Source organism: Coptis chinensis, chromosome 3 (assembly GCF_015680905.1).
Source record: "Coptis chinensis isolate HL-2020 chromosome 3, ASM1568090v1, whole genome shotgun sequence".
NCBI lineage: Eukaryota > Viridiplantae > Streptophyta > Magnoliopsida > Ranunculales > Ranunculaceae > Coptis > Coptis chinensis.
Window position 1 is genome coordinate 106,835,799 of NC_141458.1, and position 11,802 is coordinate 106,847,600.

The 11,802-nt window shown below is 40.9% G+C and overlaps 1 protein-coding gene across 1 annotated transcript; it reads right to left on the reverse strand.

The window, feature by feature from the left end:
* Nucleotides 1–240: 240 nt before the first annotated feature.
* LOC147512665 (uncharacterized) lies at nucleotides 241–1,126 on the reverse strand. The gene is made up of 2 exons (XM_086599480.1): nucleotides 903–1,126; nucleotides 241–793 (listed from the first exon to the last, which is right to left on the reverse strand). The coding sequence occupies exons 1-2, from the start codon at nucleotides 1,015–1,017 to the stop codon at nucleotides 513–515; spliced, it is 396 nt and encodes a 131-aa protein (XP_086455606.1). The 5' UTR covers nucleotides 1,018–1,126; the 3' UTR covers nucleotides 241–512.
* Between the last annotated feature and the right edge of the window lie 10,676 nt (nucleotides 1,127–11,802).

Here is an 11,802-nt window from a genome sequence, read left to right on the forward strand (position 1 = left end):
ACAACTACTTCTGCAGTCCAAAATCACGTACTATAGAAGTTTGGAAACTTTAATTTGCACAATTTAATTTGTTCTTGTTTATCGATATTTATCTTTACAAATGGTTCCCTTCAGCTTGCTCGGAATCTTGAATGTCATAATTAGATTGACTTTGATCATACAGTTTAGATGGGTGTGTTATGTGTAGCTCGAAGTTATTACAAGTTTACAACTCTAAATCGACCACTTCGTAACACGTAATTGACAACTCTAGCAGCAGGATATATACCGCTTTTATTTCTCACGAAAGCAAACCATTACAAAGACGGATCCATGTTCAAGACAAGAAGAGCTCAGACAGTCATACTGAGCTGAAAACTCTTAAAGGAGCTTATTTAACATACTAGTGACAAGAGCATGATATGCATGCTTTTATTTATTTTACACTGAGAAACAGAAACAGACACAGGAGGGCTTAGGCTGATCGAACACAAGATCATGCAACTTCAGGTTTACGTTCTTAGCAAGAGCAGCTAGCACCCATGTGGGCCACAATACCCCCCACCGCGCCGTCCTCCCCAATTACCACCGCCTCCTCCTCCCCAATTACCACCGCCTCCTCCTCCCCTATAACCACCGCCTCCTCCCCAATTACCTCCACCTCCTCCCCAATTACCACCGCCCCCTCCCCAATTACCTCCACCTCCTCCCCAATTACCACCGCCTCCACGTCCCCAATCTCCACCGCCATGTCCCCAGTCACCACCACCTCCATAGTACTTGCTATCTTCAACACTTCCTGGCGCCACTTTATCTGCAAGAAAACAAATGTATAAGCTTTAATATCTTTATAGCATATACGTACATACTAACTGCTAGATAATATATGCTTGGTGCATAATAATATGTTTCGTCTCGCTCACTTGGTTGTTGATCTTGTTTGGAAGCCCCTACTTCACCAGAGTAGACGACAAGATAAACAGTAGAGAGAACAAGAAGGAGAAGAAACACTTTTGAAGAACCCATACTTCCTTCCATGCAACAGATATTTTACTACGTTACGGATCGGACTACTACCTCTACTAAGCAAGTGATGAGAAGTTTAGTTTACCGTCTTCACTATTTATAGTGCAGGGGTGCTGAAGAATGAAGATGCGAGGGTGAACTTCATTCGTAGTATATCAATGTATGACGCAGTGGCATTAATGGCCCAATTTCAACGTTATGCATGCATTGCTCATCAAGCCAACAATTCAACATTATGCATGCATTTTATGGGTAACAGCTCGGTAATAAACCCATTTCCTTCCACGTGGCACACATTTCTGGGCTCGGCCAGCGGCTTCTGCACCTCCGCGCCTCCCCTGAATAATATCTTTTTATCTATTTTTTTTTGTTCTTTGTGTTTTTTTTTGGCCAATATAATAATCAACGACATAAATATGGTGATTGTTTAGGACGAATACTAGATTGTCTTTTGAGAACCATTAGACTCAAAGTCCAGGTAGGTGATGAGATCGCCTTGAAGTTTGCTAGACTTGGACTAACTACAAAGGTACAAAAAATTCAAGTTGAACTTTCAGGTGATGGGATCGTCAGCCAAGAGAAAAAGAGAGATTGATTGACAAATTCAACTTCTTAAGTTCGGGCCCTTATTATCAGATCGGACTATGATTTTGTCTTCAAGTGCACTTATAAGCTATGGCCCAAAATCTACCGGACCAAATCCTTATTGTACCAAATTCGACTTCAATGTCCTAGACTATTGGATTGGGTTCCATTGGAATTCGGGTCTAGTCCAACTAGTAGAAGGTCCAAAATTTCTAAAGTATGCTTCAATTCGACAATGGCTACACAAGAGCAGGTGGTGGAAGAGGGTAGACCTAGTTGGTTACAAAGATGAAAATCTCCTGATTCCATATATTTCAGATTTTGTTAAGGTTGGCTGGGACTTGGCAACAATTTAATTACAACATCTCATATGTAAAAATTTATAATTTCATATTAATATATTGCTAACTTAGAAAAATAAAAATAAAAGCCCAAAATATCTCGGACCGGATCTTAGACTACTGATTCGGGTTCAATAGACCTTTGGGCCACAAGGCCCACAACATCCCTAGCCAAGGTAAGGACAATAGCTAGCAGTGGTGTCCTAAATCAAGGACAGATTTTTAGCTTAAAATAGCTTAAAGAAAATATTGTTCCCACGTTTGGCTCCAATTTTATAAACAAAAAACTTCTATGAGTCTCATTTATATAATACTTTGAGTAGTATAGTACAAGATGATGTAACAAAGGTTTATGAAAGATTATAAAAACAGATGGAGATTTGCAAAATCCCAGAGTATCTTTTCAAAAAAAGAAAAAAAAACCTTCTAAGAGTCAAATAAGATGAAAATTCCATTACAAAGGACATGTAAAACTTCCTCTCGCAAAATAACAAAAAAGTGACGAGGGACATGTAAAAGTATGTAAAGTTGCTTCTTTATTTGGCGAGAAGATAAGTGTCTTTTTTCTTTTTCTTTTTTTCGTTAAATAAAGATCATCAGTATCATATCATTTAAGCACATTTAATTTCTCCCTAAACTTTCAGTGATTGTCATTGCATTTGCCATCTACAACATCAAACAACACTTCTCAGCAGTCAACACTACCTTTTTCTCCCCATAGTGATAGTTAGAAATAAAACTTGCAATTCAAAAAACTTATGTGGCTGGAAGCAGTGGCAGAGCCAGAAAATTGAGTGAGGGTGAGCCAACCCTGACCCAACCATACAAAAAAAACACTAATTTTTTTTAACTAATTATTCACAACTCTTATTTGAAATTATTATTTGTCACACAAAATGAAAAGAATCAAAACTGAATGCTAGTGCAAATCTCTAGACCCATTAGTGTTGTTATGTACTAGTGTCCAAATTTTTATGAATGATTTCAACAGTTCTTGTGCATTTACATTTCTTATTTTCTAATTATCTCAGGTGTTCTAGATATGATTAGGTTTTACCAATGTCACATAGAGTGAAGCAATTGTTCAAAGAGGGACGAGACTATATTCAAGGAATTATATACTTACTGAAATTATTTTTACCGGATTGCGTGATCATGAATAGTAATTTGGAACTTCAATCATCATCTCTAGAATTACATGTTAATCATTAGGTCCACCAACTGCCATGTACTTTATTCATATCAATGCAAAGCTCCATCCCCTAATATCAAGCAAAAATTCAATAGCGATAAGGATAAAAACAATACAATACTAAAAGGTAAAAAACAATACAAAAAATCAGTGTGTACCCGAGGCAGAATAAGAATCATCGTCACTATTAGAATTTGTATTAGTTTCATCCTCCTCCTCACATGAAGAAATTTGTGAAGCTTGTTCGCTGCAAGGTAATTAACATAATAAAGAATAATTGAAATGCATTTTTAGGATTAAAAATAAGGAAATAATAAATTGGCATTTCTTACCCATTATTAAGCATTGGACAATTCCTTTTGTCATGAGATACTCCAACCTTATTACATCCATCGCACCGCCTGCCTTTATTTTGCTTCCCCTTTCTGAGTGTCTTCTCTTTTCCCCTCTTAAACCTTTTTCCGCAACCCTTTGACCTTGCTTGACTCGATTCAGTATAATTATTTTCCAAATTAGAACTCTTATTTCTAGGAAAAATATTTTTATCGCATGTTGCTGCTACACTTGTACCACAATCAACTAACTTCTTAATCTCTTCAAGTGCACTACATAAAGCATCTGTATACACTTTAATTGCTTCTTTACTTCTAAGAGCTTCATCAACTACAACTGTAGACATTTGAATCAGTTCATTCATCTTCAAAAGGTATAATTTATTATCTTTTATCTCCATTCCACCATCATCAATGACTGTCTCTGATTTTGCAGTTTTACACAATCTCTTTAAAATGTATTGGTCTGGCAATTTATCAAAATCATACATCTTGTTCAAATATGCCAAAACGTGTCTACAAAGGACCCTCCCACTTTCAAACATTTTGCAACTGCATGAAGCAAAATCCAAATCTTTTTGATAACAAACATCCCGCACTCTACACTTTTCCACCACTTTCTTCCTCAAGATTTTCCTTTCAACTTTATAAACACAACAACTGTCATTGTCACTAAGAAGCTCAAATCTATAGTTCAAGCTCTCCCACAACTCATCTTGAAATTTAAACATCGGCCATATGTACCAAAAAATTATGGGGCATTTTCAATTTTGGCTTCTCAATCATATCTTTGTTATCAGCCATTAATTCTTCATGGCGTTGATGCATAATTCTCCTACCAAATTGAATCATAAAATCTACTAAAGAATTTTCCTTGGAAACATACCTCTTGTAGAATGAATGAGCATTTTCCGCTCGCTGGCTACTTGACATACCAGCAGAGAAAATATGATTCACATATGCAGCACCCACTGTGAATGGATATTGTACATTGACTGTAGCCATTTGTTTTCATGTAAACCACTCCTTTCAACAAGATCATTCCACTTGGAGTCAAACTCATCCTTTGTCTCACATATCCATATGCAACTTGAGAACTCACTGTAGTACTTAGTATACTTAACTATATCTAATCTCTCCGAAAATTTCGTTAATATGCGCTAACTGCAGTACCTGTGAAAAAGTACCCAAATCTTTAGTGTAGGGGAAATTCCGAGTATCCCCTGATCTTCCTCTGTGCCTTGTGATCTAGAATGCTTTGCTAAATAGAGAAGGGATGAGATGATGGTGAGTTCAGGGTTGAACCGTCTGACGGCTGCCTACGTATCTCTTTTGTTATATCAGAGAATCAAACCCTATTTTGCGTAGTTCCTAAGAGCGAATCCCTATGGTTTATATAGGAAGGGCGACGAGAGTCCTAGGGTTTGGGCTGTCCTCACCGCTTGTGAGTTTCCTTCCATCTTTGTACTCTACCTTCCTATTAGGATTCCTCTTCTTATGGAAGTCTGAATCTAGACCATATCTTATGAGAGATAAGTTTCCTTGTTGATCATAATGTCCCATCGTGTATGGGAAGATTATATCTAAAAGGTAACTCCTAAGATATGTTTTCACGATTCCTTCCTTATCATCAAAGATCGTCATCTTCAGTTTCTTTCTAGTTCAGGAAATGTCTATATCAGTTCCATCTTTGGACTCTACCTTCCTATTAGGATTCCTCTTCTTATGGAAGTCTGAATCTAGACCATATCTTATGAGAGATAAGTTTCCTTGTTGATCATAATGTCCCATCGTGTATGGGAAGATTATATCTAAAAGGTAACTCCTAAGATATGTTTTCACGATTCCTTCCTTATCATCAAAGATCGTCATCTTCAGTTTCTTTCTGTTCAAGAAATGTCTATATCAGTTCCTAACGACTGGGGTAACTGTTATGTTTGAAGGCAGTCAGGCATGTGCCTGGCACATATCCACTAAACACTCATGCTAAGCACAAGATCACTTATTCACAGAATTGATCTGATGGTCCTCGTCTTATTCTGGATATCTATAGTCTTAGGTTATTTCCCATACACGTGTCATCTGTTCAGTGATGGAAAATCCCCCTATAGATGCCCCTTCTCGTGCCATCTAGCACGTGGGCACTTGAAGTGACGCTGCTTTTGGCGCGAGCATCCTTTTCCAAAACTGTTGTTGGGAACTGCTGACTTACCAAACTAATTAAGGCTTTGAAAAGACGGCTCGAACAGACACGCCGTTTCCCAAAAAAAGGTAATGATGTCAATTCTATCTCGAAAAGACTCACCGCCTGGGTTCATCCTAACCGTGCATCTTATCTTCATATAAGAGATCTGGTGAGAGAACTTTCATTATCTCTTCTGCTACCTTTTTCTTGCATACTGAACCTTTTGATATTCCGTTAGGGTTTAACCAAAGCTTGAAACTTTTCATCTTTCTCGATCATGAATCCCAACTAGTCACTTATAAACTTCGGAGATCTTTCCTCCCTGGAAATGATCCGCGCGAAATTTCACATCCCTAAAGATATTGGCCTATAGTGGGGGAGGTTCTCTGATGAGTTGGCCTACAAGGAGGTGGCGCTCATCACTATTGGCCAGCTTAGGGCTGGACTCACTCTTCCCCTTCACCCATTGCTACGAGAGTGTCTGATTCACTTCAATCTTGCTCTTGGTCAGGCAGCGCCCCTGTTTTACAGAACCGTTATGACTCTTTCTTTCTTGCCAAGGGACATGGATTTGCTCTCAACCGTTGGGTGTTCGGTTACTTTTATGAGGTTCGGCGTATTCGAGACCAATCGTACTATTACCTCATGACCAGAGACAAGAATTCTACGATCGTCTTTTTTGAGGGGAAGCAGAGTGACAAAGGCTGGGCTGATCACCACCTTCATGTGTTGGGTGATACTTGGGACATTCGCCCCTCCGATGATGATGGAGAGCCAATGGGAATTCCTATTCCCAGAAAGCACACCCATGCTCTAACCAGTAAGTCTTCATACTTTGGTACTTTATAACTTGATATAAGAGTCTTTCGCCTGAATATCTTTTGCTATTATTCTTTAGATGACTCTTTTCCCTGGAATCAACTAACTGCAACTGATGTTGCTACGGTGGACATTATCAAGAAGATACCCAAGGAATAGAGGATGCATTGGGTGATAGTTCCTGATCCCACCCGTCTTTTTGAATATTTCAACATGTTTACTGAAGAATTGCTGCAACTTGTTCTGGGCTCTTTCCCCTTTGGGATAAATACTGTGAATTCTGGGCGCACAACACTTCCTCCTCCTGTTGATTAGGATGTCGGACTTCTTCCTTCTCCAGTTCAGGATGAATCCTCTTTAATTACTAGAAGAAGAGGAAACCGCAGGGAGAAGAGTTCGGAGGCCATCTCCAGTGATGCTGTGAAGTCGGGTTCAGTTCAGGAGCCTGCTGTCAATGATGATTATGTGATCATTGGCAGGAGGGGCCCTGAATTGCCTCATGAACTGCTGGCGGCCAACAATTTTAAAAGGGGAGTGCGTGCATCCAACTATTCTAAATTGAAGAGATTTGATACTGCTTCTGATGTTGCCCCTTCTGGTAAGAAAACGAAGTTTCACCTTCTCTCTGTTAGTGAAGATACACTTTTTAAGGTTCCTGCTAGTATTCCCCCACCTGTTAAGTCTTTTAAGAATGTAGTTGTACCTCCACCAGTTCCAGTTCCTTCTACAGGTTCTAAACAAACTGGTGATAATGTCTCGATCACGACGACCCTCCCTCCTTAATCATCGCAGCGGGAAGGGTATCATTGAAACCACTATCAGAATCGCCGCTCTCCTCCTCCTCGATCCAGTGATAGAAGGGGGGTGAGTGACGACATTCCCTTTTCGCCAAGATCTCCAGATTCCCCTGAGAGGGAGATGATTATGGAGATATATAAGGTGTTAGGGATGAATTAATGAACTACCTGTTACCAACAACCACTCTATTAAAGATGTTGATATCGTGCTTGGAGTTCTGGAAGCTGTGCATCTTCCTGTTGACAAGGTTGAAGCCAACATAGTTGGGACCTTGGACCTATCCTTTTGCCGATCGGTTGTTCACCTTGCCAAGGTAAGACTTTCTTCTCTGTTCAGTGTTTGGTTTCTCTCGTTGTGTTTCTTACACATCCTATATTCTTCTCCAGTTAGTGAATAACATTTTGGCTATGAAAGACCCCATCTTTGTGGACTCCGCTGATTCATCTACTGATGCCATGGCTACCGGTGAGTTGATCTGGGCGAAAGAGGCCGCTGAGAAGAGAATTGCAGAGCTGCAGATCTAGGTTGACTAGCTCTTGGCGAAAGATAAGAAATCTGATACTGGCTTCAAGAACATGAGGTACACTATCTCTAACCATCGGCACTCTCTGGAGAAAGCCTAAAAAAGAGCTGCTGATGCTGCCACTTGGAAAGTGAAGTTTTTGGAACTGCGCACCCACTTCACTACCCTACAAGCAAAACATGACCAAGTCCAAGGGGAACTCAACCGTAAGAACACCGAGATGAGGACCCTTGGGCAAGCCATTGGCAAATGAAGTTATGTCAGGTTATGAGAGGGCTCTAAAGGAGAAACATCTTCGCATTGATAAGAAGGCTAGTGATCTCTTGGTGGAGACCTCTGAGTTCTTTTCTCAAGTGGTGAAGGAGGTGAAGAAGAGGTCAGCTGAAAATGCCATTCGCTTTGCTCTGAGAGTACTTAATGTTTCTCGAGAGTCCTTCGATGCTGCCAGACAAGTTAAGTTTGAGGAGGCTATTGAGGCTACTGGATATGTCTCTCAATTGGATGCTCAGGGGTGAGTGACCAACCCTTTCATCTTGTTTCCTAATCTAGACACCAGTATCTTAGCTATCCAGGAAGAACTTATGCCTGATGCCTCCTCATCCTCTGAAGAAGACACCGATGATGACATACCTCCCATTCAACTTCCTTTTCTACCAGTTCCAGTTTCAGGTGAGTGTTCTGTTCATCCTTCAACCGTTCCAGCTAATCCAACCCCACAGTCTGTTCTTGAGAGTGAAGCACGAGTTTCTGATGATGGTGTAGCAGCAAGCACTGATGGTGAACCAAAGTTTGATTCTACCCCTGCTTCATAAGCTTTTCAGTTGATGATTCACAAAAACAATTTTTAAACAATTATTCTATGGATTTGTAATGTTGAGCTATATAGCTCTCATACAATTTACTTACTGAGCTCTGTAACTCTTCTATTTTATGCATGCATACTATTTTCTTACTGAGCTCCGTAGCTCTTCTAGTTTATGTATACATTAGAAGCACTTTATGTTTTATGACAAGTGTTACTATGCATATTCTACCCTTGATGCTCCCAAAGTTCATTTGGAACAACAATAGGTGACCCTAGTAGGCTAAACAGATTAAAATGAGGTATAACTAGAATCTGATCGGGATATCATGGAAGCCATTCAAGTTAACTGTAATTAGGAGTTCGATCGCAAGAGTCATATGGCTTTGTGAAAGTAACTTGGTGCTTTGAGCACAACACTGTGTTTAAGAACGATAGGTCCTATTTATTTAAAAAATAAATAGGTTATCGCCAGACAGTGGGGGAGTCTTCCTCAGCGCCTATCATGCCGATACAATTCCAGGCCCATGATTTGCGTGTTAGGATCTAGATCCAACCCAGATCTTCCTAGCAACCCTTATGTTGATGTTCGAGAATAGTAGGAACTGGCACACAGTTCTGGCTCTAAAAAATACTATCTCTTGCTCAAAGTCAAACTGGCATACAGTTTACTGAACAGTTAGTGTGGTCGGATTCCCTAAATGCTTAACCCATTGAGGATAATCGCAGTTTGAAAGAATTGGCGTACAGTTCCAGCTGCATGGGAGTGGGAAGGGATTTGGCGTGCAGTTTAACTTTCCCATACTCAGTATCACTGGTTCGAAAGCAAATTGGCATACAATATTCTTGAACAGATAGTGAGAAGATAATTCTCTAAAGGCTTAGTCCATTGTAGATCATAAATAAAGAACTAATGCAAGGAATAAATTCGATGGCAATGTGAAGCACTTTATTGATGATTCGGAGAAGAGTGAACAATGTATAGAAAAGCATAGAATAACAATTTACTGATAGTACTTGCAAAGGTGTTGCGCGTTCCATGGTTTGACAAGAACATCCCCATCAACAGTGCGTAAATAATAAAAACTAGTTCGACCAACCTTGTCGATGATGTATGGTCCTTTCCAGTTGGGCCCAAGCTTGTTGTTGGGATCTGGGATCTCTCATAAAACTAGATCTCCTATTTTGAAAGATCGAATTCAGACTCTCTTGTCGTATGATCTCTTCAAAATCTGCTGGTTAGCAGTGCGACACTTTCTCGCTTTTCATCTAGGAGATCCATTTATCTACATAACAACTCCTCATTGTCTAGAGTGTGCACAACATCTGACTTCTGAGTAGGAGCTACCAATTCTGGAGGTATGATAGCCTCAGTTTTGTAGGTCAGTGAAAATGGGAATTCACCAGTTGACCGTCTGGGTGTAGTCTGGTATGCCCAGAGGACCCTAGGTAGTTCCTCAACCCATAAACCTTTTGCATCGTCTAATTTAAGCTTCATGTTATCCAAGATGACCCTGTTAGAGGCTTCAGCCTGGCCATTGCCTTGTGGGTACCTTGGGGTTGAGAACAGATGGATAATGTGAAACTCCTCACAGAGTTCAACGACTAATCCTCCAGCAAACTGTTTCCCATTATTTGAGATGATAACTTTGGGTATGTCGAACCTGCAGACAATGTTGTTCCCCACTGTGCAAATGGCCATGGACTGGCCAATGGGTGCAGTTATGTTGCTGGAGCATGGATTAGCGGAGCATATCATTGACACTTTTCACATTTGCTGGCAAAAACCTGTGCATCCTTTTGCATATAAGGCCAAAAATATTATTGCCTTAGGATCTTGAGAGCTAGTGTTCTGCCCCCAGCATAGTTGCCACAAATTCCTTCATGAACTTCTAGCATAACCTGTTTAGCGAGGTGTGGGGAGAGACATCTAGGATGAGGTCCCAAAAAGGACTTTTTATACAGATCGTCGCCAACGAGGGTGAATCTTTGTATATTTACAAGCAGATGCCTTGCTACATTCTTATCCTCAAGGAGTGTTCCGTCTTTGAGGTAGGACTTATATGGATCCATCCAACTTGGAGTAATGGCTGGTGTGTGTACCCTACATTATATTTCCAGTCCAAAGTGTACTCAGACCATGGACCGGATGTAGGACCAGCGGTAGACCAGTCCAGTGGTTGTCTAAATAAACACTTTTGGATCTTTCGATCTTATAATCTGTCAAAGTTTAGAATAGGTCTAGGGCCCATCCGGGTGGCCCAAGTTCATGGATCCGATCCGTTCGGATGATTCTGATCCAATAACCTGATCCACGGAAGCAAGAAATCCTAGTGCAATCTGATAAGATCTTGCACAAGGATAGAATGAAATCTTGGGGAATGATCCTATTTTAGATAGGATCATACTAGGATTCATTAAGGAAGGCAATCTCTGAGAATCACTTTCTTGGTCGCCAAGGCAGGAGATTGCTATATATACGGAGGCTTCTTCAGCCTCCAAAACTACGTTTTAAGAGACTTGATCCCGGATTCTTCTCTGGGTGCGTAGGCAATCAAAACGTTGGTGCAGTCTCTCTCCTTCAAAATTCCTAATCCCATCTCTTTCGAGCTTCCAGAAGCACCATTACATCGGGAGTGTCGGGTTGACGTTTTGCCCCGACATTCTTTGGTGCCATCTGTGGGGATCGACCCACGACCACATGGTCTTCTGTCGGAGCTTGATATCCTCGGCCTTAATTTTTTGAACGTCCTTGTTACCATGGCTGAACAAACTGCGATGAATGATGCAAAGTTGCCAATCGTCATGTAGCGACTCGACAGAACATGGAGACTATTCCAGGCACCATTACAGAGGTGGGGCAGTCAAGCCATCATAGATCCTTTTCTCAGAACGAAGGAAACGGACGGTCTGAAGTAGTTCCACACACTTTGGAGCCACTAGGGACTCGGGGATCTAATCCCCGTGTCCCTCGCCGCAACGCTATGTGGAGCACAATCGCTGCCAGAATACATGTCAGGGATGGTCTTGTTGAACCCACCCGCAATGCTACTGCGCGACATCTTGGAAGGGGCAGGGGAGGCCAACATGCTAACCCACGAGCCTCCATCTAGAAACTGCAATACCAATCGGATCCACCTCTCATCTCCCTTTTGACAAGAATATGTGCGGAAAATGAGAGTTTGAGAAATCAACTAGGCAAACGGCCCAGAGACCTTGA